The sequence below is a fragment of the Pleurodeles waltl genome, chromosome 4_2 (assembly GCF_031143425.1).
Source record: "Pleurodeles waltl isolate 20211129_DDA chromosome 4_2, aPleWal1.hap1.20221129, whole genome shotgun sequence".
Taxonomy (NCBI): domain Eukaryota; kingdom Metazoa; phylum Chordata; class Amphibia; order Caudata; family Salamandridae; genus Pleurodeles; species Pleurodeles waltl.
The window spans coordinates 944407304-944424221 of NC_090443.1; the positions used below are offsets into that span (position 1 = coordinate 944407304).

The 16918-nt window shown below is 46.1% G+C and overlaps 1 protein-coding gene across 2 annotated transcripts in view; it reads right to left on the reverse strand.

Annotated features, from left to right (window-relative positions):
• LOC138293507 (vitamin D3 hydroxylase-associated protein-like) overlaps positions 1 to 16918 on the reverse strand; it is a 283695-nt gene that overhangs the window by 24281 nt on the left and 242496 nt on the right. For both annotated transcript variants that reach the window (XM_069232748.1, XM_069232747.1), the window contains exon 12: positions 2113 to 2152. In XM_069232748.1, coding sequence (XP_069088849.1) covers positions 2113 to 2152 — 40 coding nt within the window. The remainder of the gene's footprint in view (positions 1 to 2112; positions 2153 to 16918) is intronic.

Here is a 16918-nt window from a genome sequence, read left to right on the forward strand (position 1 = left end):
GTAAACTTAGTCAAGAGGCAGCGGAGCACTGTACATGAGCAATGTCCAGCATAAAGTCAATGAATGATAGAAGAGGTAAATATTTTGTGCACTGCTAAGCATTGTGTTGTTGTGTTCTTTAACGAGCTGCCTCTTCTACTCTTTTTTACATTGGAGGAGTGTTGAGGAGGTTCTGATGGATATAGGGATATTCAGGCCCCACCCCTGAAAGAACAGATTAGGCCAAAGGTAAGGTCATGCCCCCCGTTAAACATGAGTACATGTAACCACAGACATGTTTCAGTCTTATTAGCCTTATCAGTGATGTGCAACATTTGCTTTGCAACCCAAGTTGCAGAAACCCCATCACGCTACACTGAGAACAGTCATGGGTGGAATGTTTGAATTAAACTCAACCACTGGTAATGGCTATTGACCACAATGCACTGCATCACTGTTCTACATAGTGACCCTCACTGAGATCCCACATTTGTAAATACAACTGTCCAAACTGTGAATGGATATACATATTCACTTTAATTGCACTCAGTATTTTTTCACCTTTGAATAGATAATATTTTGTCACTATCAATTCAAGAAATCATTGTGTATGTTATTGATAATGGTCGTTTGCATTAGAACAACATCACTGCTACAGAGATAGTACGAATCATTGTTTCAGTAATTTTAAGACCACAAATATCCCTTCTACAGAGGCAAGGCCTAATGCATGTGACAGAAAGTAGCCAGGGCAGAGTTGTGTTTCTAAGCTCACTGGGATATCTGTGCTGACTTTTCAGTGTTCCTAGACTGAAGTATTAATAGGTTTCTTTTCATTCTAATAGATTATGATATCTGTCAGATTTTATCCGTATGTATATAGCTGAAAAGCTGTAGCTGGCTGGCTGACAAGGAGCAGTAAGTCTGATATAGGTCTGTCTTACTGTTTCATTAGAGTGCAGACCTTATACATTATCCAAATTCATCCTTATTCTCTACACCCATACCTCCAGCCACATGCCTCTGTACTCTGCTCAATCTCAGAGCCCACATTAATCAGAATTACACAAACGAAAAAATACAGTAAAGAGTAGAAAAGCCACTTCTGGGTTGGGCCACATTACTGCAGCTCTTTCCTTTTAAAAAAAAAAACACATGAGAGTGGAGGTTAGGTAGCCAGTCAAGAGGTATGGGAGGAGGCTCAGTTCTGAGAATGCAGGGATATGTGAGCAGATGGCTGCACCAACCAAGGAGTATAATATTTACAAGATAGTGAAAACATTTAGATCATTCACCGAGTTAGACTGAGGTAACATAAAATTGACCTTCTAGCAAGCTCAACAGGAAAACGACATTTGGAATGTAATGGGGCTTTTGTAATTCTGTTTATGATATATTTAGCCTGGAACCATGTTCCTCAATAACAGTGACTGATAGGAACCATTCTAGAAAGGTTCTTTGTTTGATGACGTCAGCTTTTGTTTTTATGACACACTGTGACATCATTCTCTAGACGCTCCCTTTAACTACGATCTACAAATTTCCCAAAGACACGTTACCACAAGTTTCCCAAACAGCTGTTTTGTTTTTGTAGTCACTATTCTAACTTGAGGTATACAATTTACTTATAACCTGTTTTGGTTGAACCATTGTTTATGGCTGAAATCTAAAACTGTAAACACTCTTGATAAACCCCTGAAGGAATTCAGCCAAAACTCTAACTGGCCCTTATCAAACAGTAACTAGTCTTAGGCGAAAGAGAAGCCCAGAAACTCCACCTTGAGGGATGGGTCAGATGAAGTGAGAGCATCAGGCCCACACGTTTCAGCTGCTTCCCTGATATGGTGGACAGACTAACAAAAGGACTGAACTCTACCAGTGGGGGATTAATTTATGGGAGTGGTCTGTCAAAGGGATCTTTCATAGATTGCGAAAATCCTACTGAGTTATCATAATGTGGCACCATTGGCACTGCTGAAAATAACTAAACATTTCAGTAAATTCTACAATTAAAAAACAGTCATATAGAAGTAGAGAATTGTAGTTAATAATGGCTGAACGTTCGACAAAACTACATTTAAAATTCTGTTGTCTTTTGCTGACGTTCATTTTGTTAAAAAAATAAATAAATACCTGTATGGCAGCATGATGAGCCCAGAGCTCTTTTGCAGACCTAATTGGATCAGAAGGAATATGTCTTAGATCTTGAAAAAACACGTTCAGTAATTGCTGCACACTTAAAGACAACACCCACCTGCAAACCTGGATGCTGGGGTGTAGCAAACACAGATTTAAAAATAAATAGTCACAAATAAATATTGATTCGCAGCAAAGGAGGAAATTAAACCAAAACCTCACGGGGTTTAAAAGTAGTGATGTCATATTACGCCCGTTTGAAAAAAAGTATATACACTGCTAGTAATGTGCACTAATTTGCAGGACACAGGGAATACAGCTTATAAACTAGTGGGATCTAATTCTGCTTTAGTGGAGATTGGAGGCTTCAAGTGCACATCCAAATTAGTCATCTAAAATCAAACACACCCCAAATTCCAGCTGGTGAAAAATCGCCTTTTCCCTCAAATGTTTATGGATTATAAACCACAGGAGACCAGAAAGAGTACTTGCTAAATGCCACATTTTGAGTGAAATTGGAAAACAGACAGAAGAACAATCGGCCAGATGTATCATGCATTTTTATTGGGCCGTTTGCGATTGCAAAAATGCATTTTGGAATGTATGAATCCCAATTTGCGCTTTGGTAACTTGTTACCGAATCACAAATTGGAATTGCGACTACATACTGATTCGGTATTAGGAAGGGGCGAGTCAATGGTGTCTCTTCCCGATACCGAATCACAGTGGTATGTAGGAATGTTTTGTGACCGAAATGCGGTTGCAAAACATTCACATTTTACCACCTACTTCAAGTAGGTGGTCACCCATTCGCAAATGGGAAGGGGTCTCCAAGGGACCCTGCCCCTTTGTGAATGCATGCAGAAACATTTTTTAAGAGCAGGCATTGGTCCCGCGGACCACGACTGCTCTTAAAAAACTAAAAGAAAACGTTTCATTTTCTTTTTTTAAACGCATCCTGAGTTCCTTTAAGGAAAACGGGCTGCATTTAAAAAAAAAGATTGCTTTATGTAAAAGCAACCAGAGACATGGTGGTCTGCTGAGTACAGCAGGCCACTATCCCTATGATTGTAGCCATTCACAATGGGGCGCAAATTGCGACCTACCTCATGAATATTAATGAGGTAGGCCGATTTGCAAGCCGTTGGGAATCGCTAAATGAAACTCCTGGAGTTTCATACATTCAAATAGCGATTATCTAATTGTGATTCTCAGAAAATCGCAATTAGGTAATCGCTATTTGACAAAATTATACATCTGGCCCAATAAGTGAAATGCATCCTTAAATTGCACACAAGCAATCATTCTGTAAGATAACAAAACAAAAAAAGCCAACTTGAATAATAAACGTTTCGAATTCTAGACTACATTTTTTTCCATCTTCAAGCCAGAAATGTAGTTTTAAAGACGGGATTCTGCGTCAGGAGAATTATGGTCCCGATGTACCAAGAAGGCCTTTTGCTAGTCGGAAATAGCGATTTTTAAGAAATCGCTATTTCTGATTCGCAAAATGCAATGTATCACATTTGCGATTCGGTAATAGTGATTTCTTAAAAATCGCAAATGCTATTACCGAATCGCAAATTGCGATACCGGCCCCATTCGCACCCATGGGCTGGTAGGCCCATATTTGCGAATTTTTTGCATTTCCAAAATTGCGATTTCTTAACTGGAAATCGCAATTTTGGAAATGCAAAACCCCAGGGTGCTGGGGGCCTAAGGCCCCCTCTGCTGCACCCCAAAAAGTTTTTTAGGACATGTAAGGTCACACATGCCAAAAGGGCATGTGTGCTTTACATGTACATTTTAAAAATGCATTTTAAATGCATTTTAAAAATGTGCACATGGTTACCACCAAGTTCATCTTGGTGGTAAAAAGCGATTCCTTAATGCCCAATTCGCATTAAGGAATTGCTTCTTACATGTGCTTAGAAATCGCAACTAAGGGATCCTTAATTTGCGACTGTCTAAACAGGGTCGCAGTTTTAAAGAATCGCTATTTTAGCGATTCCTTAAAATTGCTATCAGAATGCCTTTAAAACATTCTGAAATGGCTTTTTGCATTTGCAAACGGGCATTCACACTGTTTGCGAATGCAAAAAGCTTTCATACATCTGTCCCTATATACTGTCGTCCCTCTAACTCCTCATTATAAGATTTTGGCAAATAGCTTAGGGCCACATGTACATAGTTTTGCAGAATTGGGCCATTTGTGACAAGAAAAAAGCATTTTGGTATGTACAGACCCTATTTTGTGATTCGGTAATCTATTTAGCGAATCGCAAAATAGGTTTGCGACTCGCAATTAGGAAGGGGCGTTCCCTTCCTAATTGTGAGTAGCAGTGCGATGTAGGATTGTTTTGTGACTGTGAATGCGGTCACAAAACAATTGTGCTAACCCATTTGCAAATGGGAAGAGGTCCCAATGGGGGACAATTGTGAATGGTAACTAAATTTATTTTCAGAGTAGGCAGTGAACCACTGCCTTCTCTTAAAAAAATGAAAAGAAAACCTTTCATTTTTGTGTTTGAAATGAATCCCGTTTTCCTTTAAGGAAAATCGGATGCATTTTTGAAAAAAAAACGACTTTATTTAAAAGCAGTCACAGACATGGTGGTCTGCTGTCCCCAGCAAGCCACCATCCCTGTGAGTGCGGCCATTCCCAATTGCAGCCTACCTCACGAATATTAATGAGGTAGGTCATTTGCAACCCCATTGGGAATCGCAAACAGTGTGAAGTACTCTGTTGTACATATGGTTTTGCAAATGAGTCGCAATTTGCGAGCAGCAAAACTCTGGGTCGTACATCTGGCCCTTAATGTTTGCCGTTTTTTGGATCTTTCACAAGGTTGTATGAAAATAATGGCCTGGTGATGCTATGTTATATTCTGTAATGTTACACTGACGGCCGTCGAGGGGCAGAGTCACAGGCAGGGAGAAGGGTGCTAATGCATTGTTTTTCCTTTCATAGTGTTTTTGCTGCACACATTGTTCTCGGAAACAATGTCTTTTTAGCATGACGTTGTTTTCCCCAAGGAGTAATCCCGTCTGCAGCAAGGTGTTCCTATTTGCATCTGAAAGGCTGCCTGTGCTCTCTCAACCATAGGGTTGCTTAACCCTGAGGAAATTAGGCAAAATGCCAAGAACAAAATTGTACTTTGCGTTTCACTAGTCTGTCAAGTGCATTAGCGCCATGGCCACTGGAATTATGCGATTCGGTGGCCGCTGCATTTGCAGTATAATTATAGATTTGGTGCATTTGCCACATAATCCATCATCTGCTGCATAATTTGGCTATTTTAACAAAAACTGTTTCTAGCTCAAATGGGTCAAAAGTTACTGAACATGTGGCAACATGTGTTTCCATGCTGTGGAAAGCACTTTGTAAAGGTTGCCCGGTCATCTTTCAGTTGGTTAATGCTGTATATGGTTGTTAAACTTGTACTTGTGAGGTGAAATATTTGCAAAAACAGTGTAGCAAGTACAAAACGTTTTAGTAATTTTGTAATTAAATGTGTCATATTATGCTGCATAATTTGGTCTGCCACATAATTAGGTCCCCCCCACTGCATAACTTAAGTGTCCCTGACTATAATTTAGCAGGCATTCCTTGTTTTTAAGCCACAAGCATTTGGCATTTTGGGGCTTGTATTTTTACCCCAACACTTATGGGTTCAAAGTCCTAGAATGCAAAGTGCTGTTGGCTGGAATGCCAGAACTGGCCAAGGTTTTCTACAGGACATGGTACCATGGTATGCCTTAAAATTTTACAAATCGTCTAATCCATTTTAAAATCTACTTGTTTCACACATAAAACAAAAAGTAAACTGCTCACATTTTGTAGGAGTTCACTCTTACATTCTTGTCGTGCATTAAAAAGAACATTGACAATACACATGATTTGCCTTTTATGTAGTAGAAAGTTTTATACCAAGCTTGACAACGCAAAAAAGGTACAGCGTGGACCGTAGCATCAGTGTTCCCTAGCACAAAGAATAAGCAAGGAGAAAGTGGCAGTGGCAGGAGGAACCTCACATGAATATCTTCATCATACAGGACCAGTAAAATTCAGGGAGCTAACAAACTAAATAGGGAGTGAGAGGAGTTAAAGGGTTGTCCACTCTGTGTAAACATACATAAACATACAAAAAGCACAACACACCTGGAAGTTAAAGCCAATTACCATATATTCACGTTTTCATTTAAGATGATGCAACTCACCTACCAAGTCTGGTATGGTTCATCAGTGAGTTCTACAAATAGCACTGCAAACATCCTGGGGTACTACAGTTCATTGGTTATACAGTCTCCTAGTTATGCATTACATAATTTTAGTAAGGTGATATCCCTTTTGTCAGCATTTATGTTTTTGCTTTGCTAAACTCTCAGATCTATATTAAAATTGTGAATCGGTGAGCTAAAATATTTTTTTCTGCTATCTCCCTGCCACAAGATTAAAAACAGAGGGTAGAGCAACTGACTATGGCCCTCATTACGAGTCTGGCGGTCACCGTAACGCCACAGTGGAGTTGGCGGCCGCACCGTCGCGGGTCCGGCAGTGAAGACCGCAATATCACAAGTCACAGAAAGGTACCTGCAGAACACAGGCAAGTCGCCATCTGGTCTGCCACAGCGAAAGTGCTGGTGCGCCAGGCAGCAGCCATCTCCAACCTGGAGGTCTGGCAGCATTCCATGATCTTATTACGAAGTTGCACACCGCCAGGATTTCCGGGGTGGAACCACTGCCACCAAGACCCTGGCGGAAACAAACAACATAAAGGGAACACACACCTTCAGGAACACAAGCACATCCGTAGGCACCATGGCACGCAAAATGCAGCTCCTTCCAATCCTCTATCTGGTCCTGCAACTCCCGGACCTGCGACGGCGACTACGACACCAACCGTAAGTACACCAGCCTAGCACACACTGGAGGGAACAATGTTAGTACACACACACACACATCACGCGAAGCCATACCCACACACACATGCAAACAAACACCAGTACCAACACACACACACACACCAATAACCACAACCACCACACATACATGCAGAATGAAAGCCAGGACTAGGTAGGTACCAAACAACACCAACAGTGTAGTGCCACATGATAACCATATAGGATAAAACATATGTACATACAGGCCCAAAGGCCAGTCCAAAAACCATAGTGCCCCGAGCACACTGGGCACAAGATGAGACCACAACTGGACTTCTGACTGCAAAGTGCAGACCACCACAGGGCAGGAGCATCAATGGTGAATGCAGGCACCTCAGGGGTGAGGGGGCTGGTGGTGGGGAGGTCATTGGGCTTGGAGGGGGGCACTTCCATCTGGGCCTCGAGGGGAGCCCCTCAAGGGTGCACTTAGATGGGGAGGTCCCTTGGCTTGCCCTTGGATGGCAAGGGCTTAGCAAGGGGGGGCGGCATGGGCTCAGCCTTGGAGGTGGAAGGAGTGGGTTTGGCCTGGGAAGAGGAGGGAGTGGGCTTGGGTTTGGCAGCAGGAGCAGTGGACATCACAGGGGCAGAAGTGGCAGGTGGTGGAGGGGCATGGGCAGTGGCAGATTGGGATGCGGAAGGCTGGGCCAGAGGAAGGGTATCAGGGCGCTTGGGGGGAGACAGAGACTGGGGCAGTGGTGGGGAACAGGGAGAACTCACGCAGGAAACATTTTTGGGTACACATGGGAGGTCACTGGAAAGATGTTTGGGAGTGGGTATGGTTGTGAGATGTGTACGTGGGTGTTCCATGGGTGCAGATGCGTGGGTGGATGAAATGTGTGTGCTGGGAGACTGTTGGGTGGGTGAGTGTGTGTGTTTAGATGTACTGGTAGGAGGTGGAGAGGAGATGTGGGGAGATGGCAGGGGGAAGTGTGAGTGTATGTTGGGGTGGTGTCTGCAGGTAGGGTGGATGTGCTGCATGTGGGTGTGTTGATAGTTGTGGTGTCTGGGCCAGTGGTGTGTGGGGGGCATGAATGGGGGTCAGAAGATGTGGTGACAGTGGCAGTGAAGCCACATGTGGCAGGAACAGTGACTGATGTGATGCTGGCTGCAGGTGTGAGTGTAGTGTAGTGTGAGGGGGGAGGTGGTTGGGGAGTCGGTGCAGGGTATGGGTGTTGACATGTCTGCATGGGTGTGTTGAGTGTGTGCATGGCTGTGGTGGCGTCTGTGGTGCCTGTGTTTGTCCTTGCGTACCGTGTCTGTTGATGTGGATGCATGTGGGTCAGTAAATGTGCCTTAGATGGATGAGGAGAGAGGGATGTGGGGTTGGGAACAGGTAGCTGAAGGGGGGACGGTAGAAGAAGGAGGGACACTGGCTGCCATCAACGAGGAGGCCAGAGCCTGAAACGATCTCTGTAGGCCAGACAAGGCAGATTGAATGCCTTCCAGGAATGCATCAGTCTGCTGCATCTGGGATGCCAGTCCCTGGATGGCATTCACAATATCTGTCTGCCCCACAGAGATGGACCTCAGGAGGTCAATAGCCTCCTCATTGAGGGCAGCAGGGCTGACTGTGGCAGGGGTGCCTGCGGCGAAGGAGATGCCCACCGTCTTGCATGAGCAGGCATGGGCAACTGGGTGGAGAGCTACAGGGAGGGCGGTGCTGGTACGGAGGTGGTCCCAGATGAGTCTGCCACTGCCGGGGAGCCGCCATCGGAGGAGGAATCAGAAGATGTAGTGGTCGATCCGGTCTCCCTTGTGGCACTCCCCTTGCCCTCAATCCCACTGGTCCCATCCTCTCCGCTGGTGTCTGCCTCCTGGGTCCCGTGGGCTGCAGTTCCTCACTCACCGGTGCCCCTTTTCCTTCTTCAGATGATGCTGATGCACACAAAGATGGAGGAGGACAGGGAGGGAGAGAGAGAGGGAGAGAGAGAGAGAGAGACAGGGTGCAATCAGTTAATGCCAGCACAACCGTCACACAGGGTAGTACATGTGCATTTGATGCCATGCCATGATACATTTTGCCAACCCCGAACATCTTACTACTTGGTGACACCATGGGGGACGGAGCAATAATGTTCAGGGTCAACCGCTGATGGTCCAACTGAGGCATAACTCGACATAAGGAGTGTCATACCCACCACACCTGTCCAGGACCTGTCCACTACCCATGACCATTGCGACATGCATGCAGTGGACTAGACACCCAGGAGGACGACTAGTTGGATGGCCCCCTTGGCTAATGTCAAGAAGCACTGTCACCACTTGGTGCACCCACCATACATGCAGTGCCTGCCAGCTGACTGAGGTCATGGATACACCCCAGGCACAGTGGTTGGCCAGGACCAATCACAATGCCCTGACACCCCAGCTCTGAAGATCCAGTTGCCATGTGCAGGCAGGCAGATCTAGCAAGTAGGTGGGCAACTCAGTACTTCAGTGAGGAGTCTGCCCTGCTACCACTGACTGCATGGCATTATTCACACCTGTGATGTCAATCCTGCCTAGATGGACACAATCCATAGTGGAGATCAGTGTACCAAACATCCACACTACAGCTATCCAATGGTGCCCACCCAGAGCCACCATGTCAACACTTGTTACACGTGAGAGTGAGTACTCACCCCCATGTGGCTGCTGTGCTGCCCTCAAGTGCCCATCCACCTCAGGGTAGGCCGCTGCCAATATGTGGGCCATTAGGGGGGTCAGGGTCTGACGGGCACCTCTCCCTTGTTGGGAGGACATCCCCAGCAGGGCCTCCACTTTCTTCCGGATCCAGCGTCCCAGGTCCTCCCCCCGCTTTCTGCACTGGGTGCTCCGCGGAGCATGGACCCCCAGGGTCCGCACTTGCTTGGTGATGGCACACCAAATCCCCTTCTTCTGATGGGCGCTGACCTGCATGGGTGACACAGACAGAAGAACACAGTCATGTAGGATGGCATACCTGGGACAGTTGTGGACAGCACACATCACAAATCCACACCCAGACGTCGTCAGCAAACCTAGCCCTCAGCCCCTCACCCATGTCTATGCTCCATTCACACTGCCACCTACCAAGGCCCCCATCCCCATTGGCGCAACTCACATACAGGACAATGACAAGGGGCTCACGTGCTGCTCTGGTGCTCCATACAACTGTCCATACAGGGGCTGGACCCCATCCACAAGCTGCACCAATTCTTCCTCAGTGAAGGCTGTGGCCCTGTCACCTGCAGGACACGGCATCTTGGCCACCAGAGTCAGTACACAGCAGCACACGCAGTGGAGATCATCAGTGCACGAGGTTCTGGAGTCAAGTGAGAATGAGAACATGAAATGGCGGTCACTGCTGCCGCGGACATCACCTTCACCGCCGGTGGCGATCACCATTGGCTCCTGCCTCCCATTGGCAACAGTGTGCGGGATGCTCTCACTTCCACCTGTCCCATGCATGCAGACAGGTGGCAATCATTTTACAATTACAGTGTGTGATGTGTGTGAAGTTTAGTGTGTCATACGCCTATGCTGTACGACATGTTGCCACCTCTCTCCTGTTCCCAGGTACTATGCACGGTTGAAGATGAGGAATGCACTGGTGTTCAGGCGCCTAGTCAACCTTGCTACCCTGGAGGAGTGTCACATTATCCAAACCTATCGCCTGAACCGTGTGACCATAATGGAACTAGTGGCTCAGTTGGAGCCAGATCTCAATGATGCAATCCCATTGCCGTCCCTCCCACAGTGCAGGTATTGTCAGTCTTCCACTACCTTGCCTCTGGCTCCTTCCAGATCACAGTGGGCCTCGCGAGTGGGATGTTGCAGCCCGTGTGCAGCAGCGTCCTGAAGGATGTGCTGTGTGCCCTGATAAAACACATGGTCAGCTACATCCAGTTCCCCTGACGTGCAGATTTGCCCACTGTCAAGGCTGCATTTTACTATGTGGCACACGTCCCACATGTCATTGAGGCCTCTGACGGCATGCACATTGCCCTGGTGCCACCCAGGAGGAATGAACAGGTGTACAGAAACCGCATTCAGTCAATGTGCTGGTGGTTTGTCTCGCAGACCAGTACATCTCCCAGGTAACAGCCAAGTAGCCAGGCTCTGTGCATGATTCCTACATCCTGAGGAACAGCAGCGTCCCACACATGATGGCACCTCACCACAGGGACCGGGCCTGGCTCAAAGGTATGTACCCCTGCATATGTTTGCCCCTCAGCTCACTGTTACCTTGTGTCCCTGCCCCATTGCCCTTCCGGTCTTGACATGCATCTTCCCTCTATGCATACAGGTGACTCTGGCTATCCCAGCCTGCCCTGGATCCTGACACCCATGAGATGTCCATCCTCAGCTGCAGAGGACAGTTACAATGAGGCCCACGGTCGTACCAGATGAGTCATTGAGAGATGCTTTGGTCTGCTGAAGGCCAGGTTCCGGTGTTTGCATGTCTCCGGGGTGCCCTGCTCTATAAGCCAAAGAAGGTGTGCCAGATCAATGTGGCCTGCTGTATGCTGCACAATCTGACCCTGAGGCGTCAGATCCCATTGTTAGATGCAGAGGAGGGGGTAGCTGTGCCAGTGGCGGATGAAGGGGACATAGGGAGTGATGAAGAGGAGGATGATGAGGATGAAGCTGACTCCAGGGCAGAGCTGATTCAACATTCCTTCGGCTGAGATGCAGGTATGTGCAAACTGTATGGTATGTGTCCTCTACAACTGTCTGCCATGTCCCTGCTGCCACCTGTTGTGTATGACCACTGTCGGTATTGGTTGCAGCTCTGACTCATGGTGGGTTTGAGGGGTATCCCAAGTGGCCATGACTGAAGTAGTTACAGTGTACAGGTCAGGCCTATAGGCAGGCAGGTGTTGTGCTGGTGCACTGGTGCCATCTATGTGTATGTGGAATGTTTTCTGCCGTGCATGTTCCACTGTGCTGGAGGTTGATTCATAATCTGATGGTCGGAATGGTGGCGGTGTGGTGGGTCTGGCGGTTGATCAGTCACTCTTTCGCCGTGGGTTGACCTGGTTGTGTTGGTTTTGTGTCTGTATTTGGGTGGTTTATTTTTTGTGACTCATAATACGTCGGTCGCTTTACTGCCATACTGATGGTATGGTGGCAGTTTTTTGCATGGCGGTCTTGCCCGGAAACTGCCAGAATCATTATGAGGCCCTATGTTTCTTTTTTCCACCAACATGCTTTCACTCTCGAATACTTCACCTTCGTGGAAAGGAACTTCCTCAGCACTACAGGCATCTCACATCAAACATTGTTAAAAAGTAGCTATTCGTAGAGCATACTATGCAGGAGCATTCTGTATGTATTTTATGCACTTTAAACATACAGGGACGTCTTGAGCAGAAATAGTACATGTAACCCTCCTTCATAGGACAATTATAAGTAGGGAAACAGCAGTGCACATGTTTCCCATCACAGGGCACATACAAATCAGGCAGCAGTTTTGCTTTGCCTCCTCACAAAATTGGTTCAGGATGCCAATATTAAAGCAAGCTGCCCACTTTACCATACAGTAAAAAGTGCAATTTACTATTCCTAGGAGAACAGGATCAGAAGGGAAGACTAGTACAACCTTTTATTGGTCAGAGGACATGTACAGGTGCTTAATTTACTGAGGGGAATGTATAGGTGGATGAATGAGTGAATATGGAAGTTCAGACACTGTTTAATATTGGGTCTCTAGGTGGCAGAGGTAGGCACCCTGTCCAAGTATGGACCCTAATCCTAGTCAGAGTAAGTCAGTTACACACCATAAATTAAACAGTGTTCACCCTCCGGTAGCTTGGCACAGAGCAGGCAGGCTTAATTTAGGAGGCAATGTGGAAAGTATTTGTGAAACCCTTCAAACAGTAACACAGTGGAAACACAACAAAACAACTCCACACCAAGTTAGAAAATAGATTATATCATTGTGACCAAAACAAGACAAAAATGACAAAGATCCAATAAGTAGAAGTCGAGATATGACTTTTCAAATAATAAATATAATTGTAGAACTTAGAAGCCAAAGGCACCAGCTGGGCCTATCTGGTCACACTAAACTGGGTCAAATCGACCGCAATGGAGCACAGGTCAGATACAGGGACCAACCTTGTCCCGCTTAAAAAGTACCTTTGGATGGAGGATGTGTTGACATCAAAGACCCGATGAGAGGAGCAGAGGAGGCGATGCATCAGCATTGATCACTTTGGATGCAGGCGATGCGTAAGTTCCGATCCACGCAGTCGGAAATTAGTCATTGTTGAACCCTTTGTGAAGAATGTGATGCATTGTCGCTTAGCCATGCAGCCGTCAATGCAAGGTCCTCGAGCACTGATCCAGCATCATCGCAGGAGATGAATTGGTTACATCTGGTGCAACATCAGCGATGCATGGATTTTGCTGATTCAGCACAGGGAAATCCACTTCAAGGGCCCAGGACTGGATTGGTACAACTTGGCAGGAAGGGCACACTGTTTAGAGAGTCCAGGTGCTGTTGTAGGGTTGTTGGAAGTCTTTGATATCCCTCAGACTTCAGAACAGGAGGTAAGTCCTTGCAGTCACGCTGGGTTCAAGTGATGTAGGTCCATTCCTTCTCACCCAGGCAGAGAGGGCAGCAGGCAGGCCAGAACAGCAGAGAAGCAGTCCTTCCAGAGCAGAAGTCTAGCAGTGTAGCAGTTCTTCAGCAGCACACCAGCCTTCTTCCTGGCAGAGTATCCATATGTCCAGAAGTGTACTGATTTGGTAGGGTCAGATGTCCAGTTCTGATACCTAGTGATGCCTTTGAAGGGGGGGAGTGAATTCAAAGAAGGGCTTTGAAATGCATAGAGGTCCTCCCTCCCTGCGCTGGCTCCAGACTCACTACTGAGGATTAAGCGGTCCTTTGTTTGGGAGCAGGACACTGCCTATTCAGGTGTAAGTGTCACCTCCTCCCTCCCATCCTGCCCAGGATGGCCCATCAACATGCAGATGGCCACTTAGCTACACCTACCCTTCCTTTGTGTGAGGCTGTCTAGAGGGAATGCAGGAAACCAGCTGTCACCCAGCCCAGACTTGTATTGGAAACAGGCTGCAGGCACACAAGACTAAGAGCAGAAAACTTACTATATTGGCATTTTCAAAATTGCAATAATAAATCTGATTTTACAATTGAAGAGGATTTATCAGTACAATTCCATAGGTACTAAACATGACAGGTCTACTCCTCACTCATGAATTACACCTTATTAAATCTAATAAGTAATCCCCAATGGAGGTAGGCCTCCCAGTAGTGAAATAAATGGGAGTTTTTCACTGCTAGGACATTTACAACTTAAAGGTATATGTCCTGCCTTTTACTTACATAGCACCCTGCACTATTGGCTTCCTAGGGACTACCTTAGGGGTGACTTAGTTGTAAAAAAAAGGAAGTCTAAGGCTTAGCAAGGGGTTTTAAATGCCAAGTCAACATGGAGGTGTGAACTGCACATACAGGCTCTGTAGTGGCAGGCCTGAGACATGTTTAAATGGCTGCTTAAGTGTGGGGCACAATCAGTGTTGCAGGCACACTAGCAGTATTTAATTTACAGGCCCAGGGCACACGTAGTGCACTTTACTAGGGACTTATAAGTAAATTAAATATACCAATTAGATATATACCAATCAAGCCACCTTTTAGGGAGAGAGCGCATGCACTTTAGCACTGGTCAGCAGTGGTAAATTGCTCAGTCCTAAGGACAACAAAAACAAATACAGCAAAAAGTGGAGGGAAAAAAGCAAAACATTTTGGGGTGACCCTGTGGAGAGGGTTATTTCCAACAGACACCATTCTCACTTAGCTGATATTTCAAATCAACGTCGAGAAAGTCCCACGTTTTCGATGTATTGAGGAGTAGCTATTAAATAGTAGGTCATTGTTCTTTGGAGCAGCGAGCTACAGCCTAGGCCATATACATGTACACTTGTGGAAACCTCTTTGAAAAGATTTTGAATGTGCGTGCACCAAGTGATGTGAAATCCCATCCTTGGTGCTGCACCTGCAATTGTGAGGGCTGCCAGTGTTATAATATGCTATGTTATTTTCATTGTGTTAATCATTTGTACATTGTGACTGATACCTAAAGGTTGTCCTGGTGCTAGGACTGATTATCATTAACAAGGCATGAACTAAGCGTGAAAAAAAAATATTGGTCCAGATTTATAAAGCTCTAGTGCCACACTAGTATCATTTTTTTTTATGCTAGTGTGTCGTTAGGCTCCAAAAATCGTCCCTCTACATTTACAAAGTGGCGCAATGTAGGCATTGCGCCACTTTGTAACCCTTGGCACCACTTTATGCATGTGCCACGCAAAATATATGCAAAGGGGGCGTTCCCCCGTTAGGGGGACCACAAAAATGGTGCAGTGGAATCTAAGAGATTCCACTGAGTCATTTTTTGCGGCTACTTTTAACGCCTGCTCAGAGCAGGTGTTAAAAGGGGGCACACCATTGGTAACAATGGTCCCCTATGTACTGTTCAGGGTAAGTGCCATAATGTTGGCACTATCCTCGAACAGTACATCAACAGCGTCAAACATTTTGGCGCTATTGGCCCCTACCATGCGCCATGCTGTGCCATATTTTAAATATGGCGCACACATGGTGGTGGTGAGCCGGTGCTAAGGGGCGCAAGAAAAGTGGCGCTGCGCTGAGTGCTGCACCACTTTTCTTAAATATTCCCCACTGCATCTTATACAGAATGGTGTTGTTAGAATTGGCATCCTTGGTGTGGTCTCCCCTAACGTTTTGCCTCTGTTTCCCAGGTTGCTGATGTGTGCTGGACTCTGTTTTTGCTGTTTTTGTTACTCTGGGCGCCTTACTACTGCTATCCAGTGCTAAAGTGGAAGTGCTCCTATGTAAAATGTATGTGTAATTGGCTTTCCATGATTGGCATATTTGATTTTCTAGTAAGTCCCTAGTGCAGTGCACTAGAGGTGCTCAGGGCCTGTAAATCAAATGCTACTAGTGGGCCTGCAGCACTGGTTGTAACACCCACATGAGTAGCCCTGTGAACATGGCTCAGACCTGCCACTGCTGTGTCTGTGTGTGCAGTTTTAAACTGCCCATTCGACTTGGCAAGTGTACCCACTTGCCAGGCCAAAACCTTCCCTTTTCAGACATGTAAGGCACCCTCAAGGTAGGTCCTAAGTAGCACCATGGGCAGGGTGCAGTATATGTTCAAGGTAGAACATATACTAATGTGTTTTATATGTCCTGACAGTGAAATACTGCTAAATTCGGTTTTCACTGTGCAAGGCCTATCTCTCTAATAGGTTAACATGGGGGCTGCCCTTAAATCTTATTAAAGTTTGGATTCCGTTTGGGAGCAGATAGAAATTGGGAGATAAGTGTCTCTGAACTCACAATTTAAAAATACATCTTTTAGTAAAGTTTGTTTCTAGATTGTGTGTTTGAAAATGCCACTTTTAGAAAGGAGGCAATTTATTGCTTAAACCATTCTGTGACTCTGCCTGTTTGTGGATTCCCTGTCTGGGTCAGTTTAACTATTGGGCTGTTTGCACCTCTCCTCTAGACAGTGATACAAAGGGGGCTGGGGTGTAGTCTGCATATTCTAATGAGCCATCTGTGCTGGGAGGGAGGGAAGTAGTGGTCACTCACAACTGAAAGGGCTGTGCCTGCCCTAACACAATGCAGTCTCCAAAGCCCTGATGTGTGTCTGGGGCCTGGCCTGGGCAAGGCAGGATCTTACAAACAAGAGAGACCTACTTCAAAGGCAGAAAGGGGTATACGTAGTGGACCCAAAACCCCTGAAAATTACATCACTTCTGGAATCAAGAGGAGCCTCTGCCAAGGAGAAGAGCTGAGGAAAAGTGCTGTCCCTGGCTGTGACTCTGCTTTATTAGGCTATCC